A 20,389-nucleotide genomic window follows, 5' to 3' on the forward strand; every position below is an offset into this window, starting at 1 on the left:
CACCCATAGTGATTCAGATTTGTTCCATAAAGAATATTGGCTGGGAGTGAGTCAAAAGTTCAAATGACAAAGTATGAGTGTAGCTGAAGTTTATAATTAAAGTAAATGCACAGATTGGATTGTTTGCCTGAAATCACTCCGCAGTGTTAATTTATGAACCAGCGTGGCTTTCTGTGGATTGTTGTTCAGGTTTGGCTGTTGTGTTGATGGTGATTGCGGTCTCCATCTCATTGTTGAATGATAACATCCACAGTGCAAGATTAGTGATTGTGATACTAGAGCTGTGAGCTTCCCAAGTTACTAAGAAATGTAACCTATAAATGTAATCATTTATCATTATGAAGTGACAGGTTAGAATAAGGGCGCAAATTGTTTGCTTGCATTTCAATAGTCTCACTTGATCAAAATTCTTGGGCTAAATTATGTATATCCAAATATATTTACACAAGTATAAGAAGTGTTGTCTCTCTACTCACCACATTCAAACGCTTCATGTTCCTCCCTGGTTCCTAAATTGGCTTTGGAGAAATACGTGTGCTCTGTGGTTTCTTTAGCATGTTTTAGAAGTTACAAATGCTGCAGGTATTGCAAAATTTAGTCTTCCTTCTCTCTGGCAGAGCACGGGAAAAGTCTGCATGAAGTTGTTTGCACTTTGTGAAGATGTGCTGAATATGTTGACCTATCCGTACCGGCATAGCAATGAAAGGATGTGGCGGTTTGAATATTGTCTTTTACTTTGAGAGCCCAACCTATTTCTGTTCATATCTCTATATGTTATAGTATATACATCAAGGTTGAAAAGATGAGCAACTTATTGATGTGCTCTGAAGCGCAAGATACATTTCACTTCCAAAGCACTCCTAAAAATTCTTTAATATTTTCTATCCTTAAAAAAAAAAAGCTTGAACAATAATTCAGGGCAGCAGTCGTGGCTAACCTAGGACAAAAAACAGTCGCCACTTACACGGCTCGAAGTCTATGTTAGATGTTGCTCGTTTATTTCATGGATCACAATGACTGGATCTTTAGGCTTGACATCGAGGAAAACCTGAAAGGAAATGGCTATCGATTGAGGGTAAATGGGGTCTTTTATGTTTCACTTATGAGAGCTGAAATAAGCATTTATTGCCTGCATGAATCCTATTTCAAGACCCAATTCTTGATACAAGTTCCCACTGAAGAAACTTTGGAAGTCCAGCTCAGCTCCACCACAATTTCAAGAGAAAACCGGACCTGTATATACAAACACAAGTACAGATGGGTGAGCCCATTCTATCCAGCTCTAGTTCTCCTTGTACCATCTTAACTGCCTCTTGAATTACTGCAGAGATTTTGCCTCCACTGCCCTACCTGCAGACCATTCAGGTAATAAACAATTTTGTGGGAAGAATTGGTTCCTTTCATCGGCTGGGGCTTTTTAACCTGTTTGTAACCATTTCCTCTTATCCTGCAGGTGTGGTTTAACTTGTAGCGTTGAGGGTTCATTTTCTAGTCCACTTAGTATCTTGTCCCTAAAGTTCACCTCCATTCCATGCTGAAGAGTCCACGTTTTCCAACCGATCCTTATAGCAGTCCTCTGACACGAAGGACCAGCCCTTCTCTGCAACAGTTCCAAGACTTGGATCCTCGTACTTTGGTGACCAGAGCTGAATGGAGTATTCAAGCTGCAGCCCAACCAGAACACCTCACAGCTTCAGTGTGACGACCTCAGATTTATGCTACCCAATCTGCCAATCTATTTCATGATTTTACTTCACTCCCAGATCTCTCTCTCCTTTTAGCTAGTTCAACACCATTATAAAGTAAGCGTGCTCCCCTGATCAGTGTTGAATTATATCTGCCATTGTAATGATCACTTGAAAATATCACTTGTGTCTTCTAACTCCTTAGTTGCGTTGTCAGACTCTACTACTCTTTCCCCCCGTCCCCCCTACTCGTTTAGTATCGTATACAAATTGACTAAATTGAATCCAGAACATTTATGTAGACCTACAGCAGTCGGGGCCTCAGTACTGACTCCACAACTATCTAATGTGCATCTACTGTGGAAATGTAATGTTTTCTGGGAGGTGCAGTAGGTTAGAACCCTAATCTTTCACCTTTGGATCCGGAGATTGAATCCACTTCAGATCAATGGGATGAAAGTTTTTCTCCTCCACTGAGGCGTTTGTTAAATCTAACTTTGAGAAGATCTGGCCAGCTGTCAGTGTTATGAACAAATGTTCCACATTTGGCAACATATTGGGTAGATTGCACTCTAGAGCCTGGTTTATGGTTACCTTATAATCCTCGCACAACCTTACCTTACCATCTGACTTGGGTACAACAACAATGGATGTAGTCCAATTACTCGGATCTACTTTAGAGATAATGTTCTCGGTTTCTAGTCTTTTGAATTCTTGCTCAACTTTCTCCTTGAGTGCATATAGTATGGGACGTGGCTTGTAGTAAACTGCGTCCTTCTGCACTCTGACACTCGCCTTGAAGTCTTGGATCGGACTGTCTGTTTCGTGAAACATCTTTGGATACTGCTTGATGACCTCATCTTTCAATGCAAATTTTGCTTCCACACACAACATATCATTCCAATTCAGCTTCAGTGATCCCAACCAATTTCTACTTCTCAAGGCAGGCTTGTCTCCTACCACTACTATTGGAGGCAAGCTCCAATACTGATCCTTGTATTTCACTGGTATGGTAACACTTCCTACTACAGGGATTTGCTCTCCTGCGTAGCCTCGCAGCTCCACCTTTGATTTCTCTTGTTGAAAATCGCGTAACTTGTCACAAAATAGTGATTCTGGTACTATGCCCATGGATGCACCAGTGTTGATTTCCATGGGTATCCTGGTTCCTGTGATGTCTCATCATCATCATTGGCAGTCCCTCGAAACGAGGATGACTTTCTTCCACATCAAAAAGGGATGAGTTCACAGGTGTTTCAATGAAGGACCTAATATTCTGGATTCCGAACGACATGTTGAAGTGTGGAAGATGCCTGTGCATGGATTTTTTTAACGTCTGGTGGCCGTTGCACACCAGCCACCACACGGGCTTGACAGAGCTAGGTCTTGGTCCAGTGGCAAGGATTACCCAAGACTAACTGGAGACCAGCTCTGCTGCCAGGACCTAGCGCACGCACATATCGCAGTGTGGGCTGGCCTGTGATGCCCCTGGGCCCTGAACTCATGCCTTTCCTGGGCCCCGACCGCGCCCCTCTACAAACTCTCGCCGCTCCTTCAGCCCGACCTCACCGCTCCAGCTGTACCTGCCCGCACTCCAATCAGCGACCTGGGTTTGGGTGACGTCAAATCCATTCGCCCTCTTCACAGCCGCAGCTCTCCTGCAGCAGCACATGATGCTCCCTGCAGTGGCATGCCACCGCATGTTGCTCCCTCCAATGGCCCTGTCCCGCAAGACCATCAGCAGGCCAGGGCTGTGATGTCGACTTGGATGACGATACCTCGCGAGTCGCTGATCGATACCTTTGTGCTCTCCAGAATCGGCAGAAACTCTTCATCCTGCTGCTTCTCCTCAGCGGTATGTAATGTCTGGCAGTTTCTACTTCTAACATTGCCGGTTGGCTTACTCTTCTGTTGGCACGTTTTTGCAAGATGCCCAGTTTTCTTGCAGTAGAAACACTCTGCCTTCACAGCTTTGAGTGATTGTGTTGTCCCAGGCACGACTTCAATGCACCATTACTGTGGCCAGTTACTGAGACCTTGTGACCCAACTGCCTTTTACTTTTACTTGCAGCCGATTCACCTCGGTTGTCTGATGACTGGAAATGGCGTGAAATTCTCGGGAGTATCGGGCGGCCATATCCATCGACATGGCTGTCTGACAAGCTAAATCAAAAGTCAAGTTAAGTGTTGTGAACAATTTACTTCTGATACGTTCATTTTTCAACCCACAAACAAAGCGGTCACATAAAACTCGGTCTTGAAAGTTTCCGAAATTACAGTGAATGGATAGCTTTTTTTAAAGCTAAAATGTACTCCGTGTTACCCTCGTCATTTAATTGATCGCGTATTCCAAAACGATAACTTTCAGCGATTTCCAGGGGCTCAGGACTGTAGTGCTGAATCTCCTTCAATGGCTTGGCGGGAACAAGCAAATTTTTCATGGTTTCGTACACCTCGGGGCCTGCTTCAGTCCAAAAATAAAGGCTGTTTCCTTTCCAAAACCACCCGGTTACTGTTTACATCATCGGGAACTTCGACAATACTATTTGCCGTGAAAAACACTCCTAGCTGCTCCACATACGCTCCGAAAGTCTCTTGGTCACGATCGAACCCACGATCTATTATTCCCATAAGCGTGACCATTTGGACTCTGGCAACGTCGACTGTTCAGTCAGGTGTGCTCAAAATTTACCTCGGATTTTTTAAGTATTTCTACAAAATGATGAACATCTAACAGTTCCTCCATTGGTTGGCAGGATTAACCGGCAACAAAAATTTCAGCAATCCCATCCTCGTCACCAATTCTGTGATATCTTGAGACACAATAAAAATGTATATGTATTCAAACTGCTCAGCGTGACTTCCAGTAAGAACTAGGAGCTTTATTATATAAATCAGCAGGCACCAGGTGGCGCTATTACAATATCCTCACCCATCACAATGACTGCTTGTATCCTCTTTCATAAAATTGCCCGCCTTTGTCTCTAACTCTCCAGTATAACTGCTGCTGAAACCCTCATGGATGCCGTTGTCACTTTCAGACTCGATTACTCCAATACTCCTTTGGCCAGGCTCTCCTCTTCCACTCTCAGTAAGCTTCAGAACAAGCATGCCACTGACCCAAGTCAAGTGGGCGAGCTAGACTTTTATTTTCTGATCAGCCTTTTGGTCCAGATTGGTGTAAGATGAACGAGCTTTGCCTTGCTCGCTGTACTAGTTCCCCAGACTTAACCAGCCTGACTGCACAACTCTATTAGCCACAGTTGTGAGCTGGACATGAAGAAAGAAAGACTTGGATTTATAAAGCACCTTTTACGACCACCGAATATCTCAAAGTGCCTTACAGCCAATGAAGTACTTTTGGAGTGTAGTCATTGTTGGAATATGGGAAACGCGGCAGCCAATTTGCGCACAGCAAGCTCTCACAAACAGCAATGTGATAATGACCAGATAATCTGGGTTTTCTTGTTGCGTTGATTAAGCATTTGTGCATATTTTAATTTAAACGCAAACACTTCAATCTAATTAATTGTCAAAACCCTCTCTGGAGAAATGGTGGACAACATTGCGCAACACCCTCCTTATAACTTCTTTAACGATGCTTTTGGTCACCTTCATTGGATTGATATCCACTGTTCTCCTTGCTTTCTGTGAGTGCCCTGAGACTTTTCTCAGATTAAATGTAAGTTGTTGTACCTGAGGCATACTTCTGGAGCAGACTGAAAGCAGTCTTACTTTGCATTTGGCACGGTCATGTTCTGCATGACCAGAGGAATCCTTGATCAAGTGGGTAAATGTTTAATTCTCCAGGAATGACATCTGTCGCCTCAATGTGCACGTCCTTCTTCACGTTCTCCATACTGCCTGCTGACGAGGTGAATCTCTCTGTCTGGCAGTTGTGTTGCTCTCCAATTTGAAATGGAGAGACTTCTCGCTATTGACAAAGACTTTGGCATACTTGAATCATATGATTATTTCACTTATGTAAAAGAAGCTTTAAATTGCTCTCTTGTGACAAGCGTGCTGATGAGTTGTTTGAGAGATAATTAGGAGGTTAACCAAGTGGCAGCTCTTCCCACTGGCACGTCGCCAAATGAATGTCAGTGTTTGCAATCTTGATGCAAAATGAATTCTTCTAAGGAACACCACGTATTAGATAAAATGCTAATGGTAGCATTGTCTCTGCTCTAAATTCTCCTTCCATCATCTACAACAGAAGTAACAACATTGCTGAAATTTTGGCTGCAATTAGAAATAGTTAACTGCGCACATTTAAACAGATGTTTTTATATTTACCTTAAATCAGCCTCGTGCTTTGTTCCTCATTTTTAACATGTTTCACCAGTTGCTGGGCTCCATTGCTCAACATATTTCTTTTATTTATTCATTCACAGGATGTGGGCATCACTGGCAAGACCGGCATTTATTGCCCATCCCTAATTGCCCTCGAGAAGGTGGTGATGAGCCACCTTCTTGAACCGCTGCAGTCCGTGTGGTGAAGGTACTCCCCCAGTGCTATTAGGGAGGGAGTTCCAAGATTTTAACCCAGCGACAATGAAGGAACAGTGATATACTTCCAAGTCAGGATGGTGGGGAACTTGGAGGTGATGGTGTTCCCATGCGCCTGTTGCCCTGGTCCTTCTAGGTGGTGGAGGTCGTGGGTTTGGGAGGTGCTGTCGAAGAACCCACAGCGAGATGCTGCAGTGCATCTTGTAGATGGTACACACTACACCAGTGGTTGAGTGTGTGAATGCTGAAGCTGGTGGATGGAGTGCTGATCAATCGGGCTACTTTGTCCTGGATATTGTTGAGCTTCATGTGTGCTGTTGAAGCTGCACTCATCCAGGGAAATGGAGAGTATTCCATCACACTCCTGATTTGTGCCTTGTAGGTGGTGGAAAAGCTTTCAGAAAAAGATGAAACCCATTTGTGTGAAACAGCCTGAGCTGTTATAGCCCGAAAGAGTATCTTACGGTATCTTCAGACATCTTACGATATACACAATGCTTTATTTCCCATTTTTATGTTTTGTACTTAAGGAAGTTAATCATCTTGTTCAGATATATCCTCAGCTCTCACTATTCTATCCCCTGTCCTATGTAATCGTACAGTGATCAGTTAGCCAGGATTAAGTGAGAGTCTTCTGTTTCCATTTCAAGCACATTTCTGCTTCTGATCAGGGTTGTCTCCAAAAGACTTGTTTTTCCCCCCAAAGTAGATGCCATGACTCCATAGTTTCTGTGCAATTGAGTGGATTGATCTGCTTGTGCAAAATCTTTATATTTATTAATAATTTGTACATGGATGAAAGAGGAACAGCATCAAAGTTTGCTACTGCCAAATTAGGAACATTGGCAAACTCTGAGAAAGATTGCAGGTGAACAGAGGCTTGAAGGTGGGCAATTAGATGGCAGAGCCAGTTCAATGCCAAGGAATGTGAAAGTGTGCATTTTGGGGTTAAGAACTATGAAAGAACGTAAAAAGAAAGACTTGTATTTATATCATCACTTTTGCAACCTCGATGCATCCCAAAGTGCTTTACAATAGAAAAACACAATATATTTTAAAGGGTGAGAGACTTTTAAATGTTGGTGTTCAGAGAGATTTGGGTGTCCTTGTGCAAGAAACAGAAAGTTAGCATGCAGGTACAGCGAGCAATAAGGAAGGCAAATGGCATGTTGGCCTTTATTGCAAGGAGGTGTTAACATCAGAACATAAGAATTAGGAACAGGAGTAGGCCATCTAGCCCCTCGAGCCTGCTCCGCCATTCAAAAAGATCATGGCTGATCTGGCCGTGGACTCTGGTCCACATACCCGCCCACTCCCCATAACCCTTAATTCCCTTATTGGTTAAAAATCTATCTGTGATTTGAATACATTCAATGAGCTAGCCTCAACTGCTTCCTTGGGCAGAGAATTCCACAGATTCACAACCCTCTGGGAGAAGAAATTCCTTCTCAACTCGGTTTTAAATTGGCTCCCCTGTATTTTGAGGCTGTGCCCCCTAGTTCTAGTCTCCTTGACCAGTGGAAACAACCTCTCTGCCTCTATCTTGTCTATCCCTTTCATTGTTTTAAATGTTTCGATAAGATCACCCCTCATCCTTCTGAACTCCAACGAGTAAAGACCCAGTCTACTCAATCTTTCATCATAAGGTAACCCCCTCATCTCCGGAATCAGCCAAGTGAATCGTCTCAACCCCCTCCAAGGCTAGTATATCCTTCCTTAAGTAAGGTGACCAAAACTGCACGCAGTACTCCAGTTGCGACCTCACCAATACCCTGTACAGTTGCAGCAGGACCTCCCTGCTTTAGTACTCCATCCCTCTCGCAATGAAGGCCAACATTCCATTCGCCTTCCTGATTACCCACTGCACCTGCAAACTTTTTGGGATTCATGCACAAGGACCCCCAGGTCCCTCTGCACCGCAGCATGTTGTAATTTCTCCCCATTCAAATAATATTCCCTTTTACTGTTTTTTTTTTTTACCCAAGGTGGATGACCTCACATTTTCCGACATTGTATTCCATCTGCCGAACCTTAGCCCATTCGCTTAACATATCTAAATCTCTTTGCAGCCTCTCTGTGTCCTCTACACAACCCGCTTTCCCACTAATCTTTGTCATCTGCAAATTTTGTTACACTACACTCTGTCCCCTCTTCCAGGTCATCTAAGTATATTGTAAACAGTTGTGGTCCCAGCACCGATCCCTGTGGCACACCACTAACCACCGATTTCCAACCTGAAAAGGGCCCATTTATCCCGACTCTCTACTTTCTGTTAGCCAGCCAATTCTCTATCCATGCTAATACATTTCCTCTGACTTCGCGTACCTTTATCTTCTGCAGTAACCTTTTGTGTTGGCACCTTATCGAATGCCTTTTGGAAATCTAAATACACCACATCCATCGGTACACCTCTATCCACCATGCTCGTTATATCCTCAAAGAATTCCAGTAAATTAGTTAAACATGATTTCCCCTTCATGAATCCATGGTGCGTCTGCTTGATTGCACTATTCCTATCTAGATGTCCCGCTATTTCTTCCTTAATGATAGCTTCAAGCATTTTCCCCACTACAGCTGTTAAACTAACCGGCCTATAGTTACCCCCTTTTGTCTGCCCCCTTTTTTAAACAGAGGCGTTACATTAGCTGCTTTCCAATCCGCTGATGCCTCCCCAGAGTCCAGAGAATTTTGGTAGATTATAACGAATGCATCTGCTATAACTTCCGCCATCTCTTTTAATACCCTGGGATGCATTTCATCAGGACCAGGGGACTTGTCTACCTTGAGTCCCATTAGCCTGTCCAGCACTACCCCTCTCGTGATAGTGATTGTCTCAAGGTCCTCCCTTCCCACATTCCTGTGACCAGCAATTTTTGGCATGGTTTTTGTGTCTTCCACTGTGAAGACCGAAGCGCAATAATTGTTTAAGGTCTCGGCCATTTCCACATTTCCCATTATTAAATCCCCCTTCTCATCTTCAAGGGACCAACATTTACTTTAGTCACTCTCTTCCGTTTTATATATCGGTCAAAGCTTTTATTATCTGTTTTTATGTTTTGCGCAAGTTTACTTTCATCTATATTTCCTTTCTTTATTGCTTTCTTAGTCATTCTTTGCTGTCGTTTAAAATTTTCCCAATCTTCTAGTTTCCCACTAACCTTGGCCACCTTATACGCATTGGTTTTTAATTTGATACTCTCCTTTATTTCCTTGGTTATCCACGGCTGGTTATCCCTTCTCTTACCGCCCTTCTTTTTCACTGGAATATATTTTTGTTGAGCACTATGAAGAGCTCCTTAAAAGTGCTCCACTGTTCCTCAATTGTGCCACCGTTTAGACTGTGTTCCCAGTCTACTTTAGCCAACTCTGCCCTCATCCCACTGTAGTCCCCTTTGTTTAAGCATAGTACGCTCGTTTGAGACACTACTTCCTCACCTCAATCTGTATTACAAATTCAACTCAAAAGAGAGGATCTTTTGCGAGGAGATCATTTATTATTCCTGACTCATTACACAGGACCAGATCGAAGATAGCTTGCTCTCTTGTAGGTTCTGTAACATACTGTTTTAAGAAACAATCCCGTATGCATTCCATGAATTCCTCCTCCAGGCTACCCTGTGCGATTTTGATTTCACCAATCGATATGTAGGTTAAAATCCCCCATGATTACTGCCGTTCCTTTTTCACATGCCTCTATTATTCCCTTGATTATTGTCCGCCCCACCGTGAAGTTATTATTTGGGGGCCTATAAACTACGCCCATCAGTGACTTTTTCCCCCTTACTATCTCTAATCTCCACCCACAATGATTCAACATTTTGTTCATTAGAGCCAATATCATCTCTCACAACTTGCCCTGATATCATCCTTTATTAACAGAGCTACCCCACCTCCTTTTCCTTCTTGTCTCTCCTTCCGAATTGTCAGATAGCCCTGTATGTTTAATTCCCAGTCTTGGCCACCCTGCAACCACGTTTCTGTAATGGCCACCAAATCATACCCATTTGTAATGATTTGTGCCGTCAACTCATTTACTTTATTTCGAATGCTGCGTGCGTTTAGATAGAGTGTTTTAATACCAATTTTTAAACCATGATTTTTAGTTTTGACCCCTCCTGCAGCCCCTTTATATTCATACATATTGTCCCTTCCTATCACCTTGTGGTTTACACTTACCCTAGTGCTACTCTGCTCTGTTGCCTCCTGCCTTTTGCAGTCTTTCTTGGGGTCCTGTTCATCTGAGCTCTCACCCACTCTAACTAGCTCAGAGCCCTCTCCTGGGTCCTGTTGGAGTATAAGAGTAAGGAAGTCTTGCTACAATTGTGCAGGGTCTTGGTGAGACCACACCTGGAGGACTGCGCACAGTTTTGGTCTCCTTATCTAAGGAAGGATATACTTGCCTTGGAGGCAGTGCAACGAAGGTTCACTCGGTTGATTCCTGGGATGAGAGAAGGCTGTCTTATGAATAGAGATTGTGTAGATTGGACCTATACTCTCGAGTTTAGAACAATGAGACGCGATCTCATTGAAACATAAAATATTCTGAAGGGGATTGACTGGATACATGCTGAGAGGTTGTTTCTCACTGGCTGGAGAGTCTAGAACCAGGGGTCACAGTCTCAGGATAAGGGGTCGGCTATTTAGGACAGAGATGAGGAGGAATTTCTTCACTCAGAGGGTTGTGAATCTTTGGAATTCTCTGCCCCAGAGAGCTGCGGATGCTGAGTCTCTGAATATATTCAAGGCTGAGATAGATAAGATTTTTGGAGTCATGGGGTGGGGATCGGGCGGGAAAGTGGAGTTGAGGTCGATGATCAGCCATGATATCGAATGTCGGAGCAGGCTTGAGGGGCCTACTGCTGCTCCTATTTCTTATGTTCTTACAATCAATGGAGTACTTTGGAATTGTAGGAAATGAGGCTGCCAATTTGCCAACATTACAACAGTAACTACAATTCAAAAGTACTTCATTGGCTGTGAAGCACTTTGGGACATCCTGAGGTTGTGAAAGGTGCTGTGTAAATGCATGTTTGTCTCTTACCTGGTATGAAGACCTCCTGGAAAGTGGCCATTCAACATGAAGCACCGTATTGTAACACAGGATATTGTTTTCATTTGGCAGTCAGTGGCCGGCTGATCAGATTGTTGGCTGTAATGAATGATCTGATGTGTCCTTTTTTGTATGTTTTGCAGGCTCGAGCTGGCATTATCGGCACAGTGGAAGTAATGAAAGTCATGGAGGCGTTTGTGACTGAGCCAAATTACACGGTGTGGAGCGATTTAAGCTGCAACCTCGGGACACTTTCTACCTTATTGTCCCACACAGATTTCCACGAAGAAATGCAAGAATTCGCTGTTGACCTGTTCTCACACATTGGGCATAAGCTGGGCTGGGACCCCAAACATGGCGAGGGTATGATTTCCAACTCTAATGATTTTAAGATGTTCTCCGCTTAAGGCAACTAGCCCTCTCCTTGAACGTAATTTATCCTGTTCAAATTGTATCCAAATTAAAAAGAATATGGAACACATCTTCACATCACTTGCAACCTGGAGTCGCTTTGAACTTTCATACCAGAGTTGAGTGAGTTTGAGTACCTGTCAATTTGAGTGTCAGCCAGCGGGTCGCTCTCTCACCTCGGAGTCAGAAGGTTGTGGGTTCAAGTCCCACTCCAGGGTCTGGAGCGCAAGAATCTAGGCTGACACAAAGGTCTCTGCCATTTCCACATTTCCCATTATTAAATCCCCCTTCTCATCTTCTAAGGGACCAACATTTACTTTAGTCACTCTTTTCCGTTTTATATATCGGTAAAAGCTTTTACTATCTGTTTTTATGTTTTGCGCAAGTTTACCTTCGTAATCTATCTTTCCTTTCTTTATTGCTTTCTTAGTCATTCTTTGCTGTCGTTTAAAATTTTCCCAATCTTCTAGTTTCCCACTAACCTTGGCCACCTTATACGCATTGGTTTTTAATTTGATACTCTCCTTTATTTCCTTGGTTATCCACAGCTGGTTATCTCTTCTTTTTCTGCCCTTTTTCACTGGAATATATTTTTGTTGAGCACTATGAAAGAGCTCCTTAAAAGTCCTCCACTGTTCCTCAATTGTGCCACCGTTTAGTCTGTGTTTCCAGTCTACTTTAGCCAACTCTGCCCTCATCCCACTGTAGTCCCCTTTGTTTAAGCATAGTATGCTCGTTTGAGACACTACTTCCTCACCCTCAATCTGTATTACAGATTCAACCATACTGTGATCACTCATTCCGAGAGGATCTTTTACAAGGAGATCGTTTATTATTCCTGTCTCATTACACAGGACCAGATCTAAGATAGCTTGCTCCCTTGTAGGTTCTGTAACATACTGTTCTAAGAAACAATCCTGTATGCATTCTATGAATTCCTCCTCCAGGCTACCCCGTGCGATTTGATATGACCAATCGATATGTTGGTTAAAATCCCCCATGATTACTGCCGTTCCTTTTTCACATGCCTCCATTATTCCCTTGATTATTACCCGCCCTACCGTGAAGTTATTATTTGGGGGCCTATAAACTACAACTACCAGTGACTTTTTCCCCTTACTATCTCTAATCTCCACCCACAATGATTCAACATTTTGTTCATTAGAGCCAATATCGTCTCTCACACTGCCCTGATATCATCCTTTATTAACAGAGCTACCCCACCTCCTTTCCCTTCTTGCCTATCTTTCCGAATTGTCAGATACCCCTGTATGTTTAATTCCCAGTCTTGGCCACTCTGCAACCACGTTTCTGTAATGGACACCAAATCATACCCATTTGTAATGATTTGTGCCGTCAACTCATTTACTTTATTTCGAATGCTGCGTGCGTTTAGGTAGAGTGTTTTAATACTAGTTTTTAAACCATGATTTTTAGTTTTGACCCCTTCTGCACCCCCTTTATATTCAGTGGCCCTTTTTGTTTTTTGCCTTGGGTTTCTCTGCCCTCCACTTTTACCCATCTCCTTTCTGTCTTTTGCTTTTGTTTCCCTCTGTCTCCCTGCATTGGTTCCCATCCCCCTGCCATATTAGTTTAACTCCTCCCCAACAGCACTAGCAAACACTCCCCCTAGGACATTGGTTCCGGCCCTGCCTAGGTGCAGACTGTCCGGTTTGTACTGGTCCCACCTCCCCCAGAACCGGTTCCAATGCCCCAGGATATTATTTGTTCATGCAATTCAGTATCCGTTAGGTCAGTGGTTCTCAAACTTTACTTAGTGTACCCCCTTCCAGATCTACTAGCTGCCGTGTACTCCTAGCATAAGAACATCATAATTACGAGCAGGAGTAAGCCATACTGCCCCTCTATGGAGTCTGGTGAGGAAGAGGGTTACATGGAGTAGGGTGAGGAAGACCATTGCGTTGAGTAGAGCTAAGATATCAGAAGGCTATGGCACCAATAGTAGAGTGGAAGGAGGAGGAGAGACATGAGTACCGGCAGGGGCATGGGGCTGGAGGAGCTTGCAGAGAGCAAGATCATTGAGGCAATTGTAACAAGGATTTTGATTTTGTTGTGTTGTGGGGCATGGGGCCGATGCAGGTCAGCAAAGATGGGAGTGATAGTGAGTGGAACTTTGTGTGGGGCAGGATGCTGCCAGCAGAGTTCTGGGTCAGTTGGGGGTTGTGCAGAGTGGAGCTTTGGAAGATGTTGGAAAAATTGAATCTGGGGGTCATGAAACTAAACAACTCAGTTCAGGGTTGACCAGTACCGGGAGGTTATCCACCATTTGGTTCAGCCTAAATAGCTAGCCAGAAAAATGATGGCGTCAAGAGCAAGGTTCTGGAGTTTTTAAACCACGAGTTGAATAAGATGGATTCAACAATACTGTGCATTTATCTAGCACCTGTAACGTAGAAAAGTGTTGCAAGGTGCTTCAGAGGTTTACGGAAAAAATAGATCCCATGCCAACGAAGTGAGATATTAGGAGGAGTTACCAAAAGCTTGGTCAAAGAGGTGGGTTTTAAGGAAGGCCAAAATGGAGGCAGGGGTCTTTAGGGATGGAATTCCATAGAGTGGGGCTCAGGCAGCTGAAGACACAGCTGCCATTGGTGTGCAAAGTGAGGGGTGGATGCACAAGAAGTTGGGTTCAGAGGAACATGCATCAAAAATGTAGGTAAATTTTAAACCAAAATGAGTGAGTTACTGTTAGCGAGAGTTAGCATGTCTATCCCAATCAACTGTTGGCCTTTATAGCTAGGGCAAGTGATTTAGCATGGTGCAACAATCCATGACAAATTCTCCCAATTTCTACATTGAATACATGACGAGCTATTTGCTGCCAAAGTATTGCAATTTTCCACAAGAAATCTCTGGCAATAAAATACTGAATCGTTTGCACTTGGATCCAAATCAGTTGTCTCCGCTATAACCCAAGCTTTGTTAAAACATTGTTGTTTGAGTCAAAGAGACTGTTGAAAACAGGATGGATAATATTAACAGTGAACTGCACACAAAGCTCTCAAGGGGGGACTCTATAATTGACAATCCTGGAGTTGCCAATGTGGCTTTTTGTGGTGAATAAATATGAACAAATAAGTTCTGGGGATGATTAAATTAATGTCTGCGGTGTTTTCGTTCTTGATTTACCTACTAGTACTTAATTGATATATATGTGTTTTAATGGCTTTGTGTGTGTGTGTGTGTGTGTGTGTGTGTGTGTGTGTGTGTGTGTGTGTTCGGTAACACAAGTTACATGAGGCTCTGCCAAGGAAAGCTGACCATTTATAATCTGAAAAAAGATCCCAGCAAAATATTACTTCAGTGTGCTGTGCTATTTATATCATTTGTACAGAAAGACTATACAGTTGGGTGTATGATAACCTAATGATTATGATACCGGACTAATAACCCAGAGATTGTGAATACAAATTCCACCATGGCATGTTGTGAATTTGAATTCAATAAATCTGGTAATTTGTTGATTTGCACCAGAAAGATTATTGGTGTAAGAAAGCCAACTGGTTCATTGTGCCTCAGGGAAAAGTCCCTGCCACCTCCACCCAGAAGGCATTTGACAATGTGTCACACAAAAGATTACTGCACAAGATAAAAGTTCACGGGGTTGGCGGTAATATATTAGCATGGATAGAGGATTGGCTAACTAACAGAGAACAGAAAGTTGGGATAAATGGTTCATTCTCTGGTTGGCAACCAGTAACTAGTGGGGTGCCGCAGGGATCAGTGTTGGGACCCCAACTATTTACAATCTATATTAATGACTTGGAAGAAGGGACTGAGTGTAACGTGGTCAAGTTTGCTGACGATACAAAGATGGGAGGAAAGGTAATGTGTGTGGAGGACGCACTAAAATCTGCAAAAGGACATAGACAGGCTAAGTGAGTGGGCAAAAATTTGGCAGATGGAGTGTAATGTTGGAAAGTGTGAGGTCATGCACTTTGGCAGAAAAAAATCAAAGAGCAAGTTATTATTTAAATGAAGAAAGATTGCAGAGTGTCGCTGTACAGCGGGACCTGGGGGTACTTGTGCATGAAACACAAAAGGATAGTATGCAGATACAGCAAGTGATCAGGAAGGCCAAAGGCAAAAGGGATGGAGTATAAAAGCAGGGAAGTCTTGCTACAGCTATATATGGTATTGGTGAGGCCATACCTGGAATACTGCAGTTTTGGTTTCCATATTTACAAAAGGATATACTTGCCTTGGAGGCAGTTCAGAGAAGGCTCACGAGGTTGATTCCGGGGTTAAGGGGGTTGACTTATGAGGAAAGGTTGAGTAGATTGGGCCTCTACTCATTGGAATTCAGAAGAATGAGACGTGATCTTATCGAAACGTATAAGATTATGAGGGGGCTTGACAAAGTGGATGCAGAGAGGATGTTTCTCCTGATGGGAGAGACTAGAACTGGAGGGCATGATCTTAGAATAAGGGGCCGCCCATTTAACATTGACATGAGGAGGAATTTCTTCTGAGGGTTGTAAATCTGTGGAATTTGCTGCCTCAGAACTGTGAAAGCTGGATATTGAATAAATCTAAGACAGAAATAGACAGTTTCTTAAACGATAAGGGGATAAAGGGTTATGGGGAGCGGGTGGGGAAGTGGAGCTGACCAGATCAGCCATGATCTTATTGAATGGCGGAGCAGGCTCGAGGGGCCAAATGGCCTACTCCTGTTCCTATTTCTTATGTTCTTGTGACTCCAAACCCACACTAAACAGTTGATTCTTAATACTCTCGGGTCAACTGGGGATGGGCAGAAAATACAGGTGTGCCAGTGTTGCTGACATCCCAAGAATACAAAAACTCAGTAAATTCTTCCTTCTTCTTTTCTTTCTTTCTTTCCACCCCCCCCCTCCCGCCTTTCAATCTCTAGGAATTTAGTTAACGTCTACGATGTATTCTTGGTACATGGTGTTTATATTTGCATATAGTAAGCCATATAGTTTTTTTTTTACACATTCTAAGTACTTACTAGAATTTGGGCATCTGTGGTAAGCCCATTTGAACTCGCATTTTTGTTTAAAGCCACCATTGAGTGTCTCCTGTGTTGAATTTATGTCGCAGGTCACCTAGACGCACTCCTGAGAGGCTTGGTCCTGGGAAAGTTGGGAAAGGCTGGGCACCAACCAACGATAGAGGAAGCAAGGCGCAGGTTTAAGGATCATGTTGAAGGAAAACACGTCTTGTCTGCCGATCTACGAAGTCCTGTAAGTTCGGGTTCCTTTAATGTTTCGAGGGTTGCTCGTGCAGCTTTCTTTTCACTTTATTTAGGAGGGTGGGGGGACTTAACGCGATAGATTGTTGTGATATTTGGTTGATTACTGGGTAGTTGCTTGAAGGAGAAAGTAAGTCCAAATATGAATTGGAGTCTCTGCTTGGTTCTGGTCTCTGTTTAGGAGGTATTTGTTAGGCTTCCCTTCAAGGAGTTTGTTTGGGGCAATCAAACAGTCAAGAGTGTGTCTATAGTATTTGAAGTGAGTATATATGAAACTTCCAAAATCTGTTAGCTAACCAAGATATTTCTGTAGTTAATGAAAAAGAGAAAAAAAGTAATTATAAGATACAACTATAATTGAAATTTTTTGTCAGTTACATTGAGGAGCAGGCTAGGCTTCACAATCGCAGTAAATATATATATTATGTTACTGGTTATTTAAGGAGGGAGGGAGAAAGAAACCAAGTAACTACAGACTTATCCGTTTAACATTAATTGTGGGGAAATGACTGCAATCTGTCATCAGAGACAGTGACTGAGCATTTGGACAAGTATCAGTTGATGAAAGAGAGTCAGAATGGATTTGTGAAGGATAGGTGATGTCTGACTAATCTAGTTTCATTTTTTGAGGAGGCTATGAGCATAGTGGATAAGGGAGTGTTTACGGATGTTATCTACATGGACTTCCAGAAGGCATTTGGTACGATTCTGCACGAGAAATTATGAACAAAAATTACTGTGTGTGGAATTGGAGGGAACCTTGTGACATGGGTCAGTAATTGTTTGGGAGGCAGGAGACAGAGAGTCGAGATAAAGGGTTCATTCTCTGATTGACAGGATGTAAAAAGTGGGGTTACCCAGGGGATCTGCACTGGGACTTCAGCTTTTCACCATCGATATTCAAGACTTGGATGAAGGAATAGAGATTGATCCGTCCAAGTTTGCAGATGACACGGTTAGGAGGCACAGCAAGTTATGTGGGTGGGAGCAGAACTTTACAAAGGGACGTAGACAGACTAAGTGATTGGGCAAAACTATGGCCGATCGAGTTCGGTATGGTAAAGTGCAGACACTTTGGGTCTGAGATGGAAAAATCAGAATATTGCCTTAATGTTGAGAGACTAGGAGCTGTGGAGGAGCAATGGGATTTAGGTGCCCTAATCACTGAAAACAAGCGCAGAGATACAAAAAAGTAATCAGGAGGCCTATTGGAATGTTGGCCTTTATCTCGAGGGGGTTGGAATTGAGAAATGATGCCTTGGTTGTACAGTTGGTCAGAGCCCATCTGAAGTATTGTGTTCAGTTTTGGGCACTACACTTCAGAAAAGATGTATTGTCCCTGGAAGGAGCACAGATTCACAATGATACAATGATACCAGGCTTAAAAGGGTTAAATTATGAAGACTGGTTGAGTAAACTTCCCCTGAGTATAGAAGGTTGAGGGGTGATCTAATCAAAGTGTTTAAGGCATTCAACAGGGTAGATACAGCAAAATGATTTCCTCTGGTGAGGGAATCCAGAACAAAGAGGGCATAATCTTAAAATTAGAGCTCTAACATTTAGGAGTGAATCGGGAAAATCTCTTTCACACAAAGGGCAGTGCAAATCTGGAACTCTCTCCCTCAAGGCTTTGGATCATCAATTGAAATTTTCGAGATTGCGATTGATGGATTTTTGGTTAGGTAAGGGCATCGAGGGAAATGAACAAAGGAGTTTAAATGGAGTAGAGGTGCACATACCCCGTGATCTAATTGAATGGTGGAACAGGCTCAAGGGGCTGAAAGGCTCTTGTTCCTACCCTGCAATTTGGTTGTTCTATTACTGTTGTGGTTTAGTAACTGTCCCATTAAATCTAATCGTAGAATAATGAAGGTATTCTCCCGATAAGTCAATGAATGTGGGGCAGTTGTTGTAGGTGCGCTGACGGCAGAAGAGCCTGATCCTGAACGTCTATTTTCCCATTAAGCTGTGCGGCCGCGTAGCGGTCTGGGGGTACCGCACAGCCGGCACACCCGCTTTTAAATAGAAAAAACGCACATGCGGAAATTTGAATAGGCCGCACAGCCATAAAAGGGCCCGCACACCCAAAAACAAATTAGAGGGAACATTGCTGGACGTACATATACAGCCATGTGTGTTGTATTGAAAGTCAGATTAGGCGGATAGATGAGTGAGTGGCTTTGCATCCCAGCGCTTGGCAGACCGATCTCTCAACCTCACAATCTCAAATTGATTCGAACCTGTGCAGACATGCTGCCATTGTCTTGTCAATGCTTGTGTTTTTCCAGGTTGTTGGGGGTCAATGTTGCAAAATTGCAAGGTGACCTTTTAAAATGTGTCTTTATAGCAGTTCATTGTCCACATGTGTTGCAATATCTGGACTGCAGATCGCCGTAGGCTTTGGGAATTCTATAATCGGGCAGGCCAACAACCTGTCCAGACCAATGCACATGGACTTCATCGAATAATAGCAGTTATGGTCAAGGTTTGAGAGACAGAGACAAAATTCAAACTGAAGCAATGTCACGTGGTTGAGTGCTTAGTTTGTATTTTGTTCATTTCTGAATTTGAGGGGTCAGATACTCAAAATCCAGAAAGTCCAGGTAGCTCTATTCTGGGATATAAAAATAAGATTATTGTGTTTAAATCGGGGGGCATTTGGAAAATCCCAGCGGAGGAAGCAGTTTAAAATCTGAGAAGCAACCAGCTAGTTTAATATTCCTGAACGAGAGCAAAAAGACTGTTATTTGCAAAGGATTAGCTTGGTTCTTAGAATTGTGATACTTTTATTATTTTTTCCACTTGAGTTAGACTATATTTTGACTGTTAATGTGCATTTTTTATTAACAAATCAATTCACTTGATATTTTAAACTTAAAACAAAGTCTGATGTGATGCTCTATTGCTTTCAAGGACTGGAGTGAGATCTTATGAAGGCCTAAATCCAGTAGCTAAAAGCAATTTCCAGACAGGGTTTGCTGTGCGTTCCCCAGGTGCATTACCGAAAGCTTACCTAGATCTCGAGGCAAGGAAAGACACTCTCAAAGGTACGAGGAGTTAGATCTCAGCCATGAGAGTGATCTAAGCTGCAATAATTTAGTGGAAGAAGGTTTAAAAAAAGACCCAAAGACCCAAAGTAGTAATCTCGGGATTGCTACCAGTACCACGTGCTAGTCAGAGTGGGAATCGCAGGATAGCACAGATGAATACGTGGCTTGAGCAGTGGTGCAACAGGGAGGGATTCAAATTCGTGGGGCATTGGAACAGGTTCTGGGGGAGGTGGGACCAGTACAAACTGGACGGTCTGCACTTAGGCAGGACCGGAACCAATGTCCTCGGGGGAGTGTTTGCTAGTGCTGTTGGGGAGGAGTTAAACTAATATGGCAGGGGGATGGGAACCAATACAGGGAGACAGAGGGAAACATAAAGGAGACAAAAACAAAAGACAGAAAAGAGATGAGTAAAAGTGGAGGGCAGAGAAACCAAAGGCAAGAATCAAAA

General features: G+C 43.1%; 1 protein-coding gene across 2 annotated transcripts in view; it reads left to right on the top strand.

Moving 5' to 3' along the window:
- npepps (aminopeptidase puromycin sensitive) overlaps nucleotides 1-20,389 on the top strand; it is a 220,587-nt gene that overhangs the window by 158,266 nt on the left and 41,932 nt on the right. For both annotated transcript variants that reach the window (XM_070864544.1, XM_070864545.1), the window contains 2 exons: nucleotides 11,388-11,607; nucleotides 16,738-16,880. In XM_070864544.1, coding sequence (XP_070720645.1) covers nucleotides 11,388-11,607; nucleotides 16,738-16,880 — 363 coding nt within the window. The remainder of the gene's footprint in view (nucleotides 1-11,387; nucleotides 11,608-16,737; nucleotides 16,881-20,389) is intronic.

The sequence above is a fragment of the Pristiophorus japonicus genome, chromosome 21 (genome assembly GCF_044704955.1).
Source record: "Pristiophorus japonicus isolate sPriJap1 chromosome 21, sPriJap1.hap1, whole genome shotgun sequence".
NCBI lineage: Eukaryota > Metazoa > Chordata > Chondrichthyes > Pristiophoridae > Pristiophorus > Pristiophorus japonicus.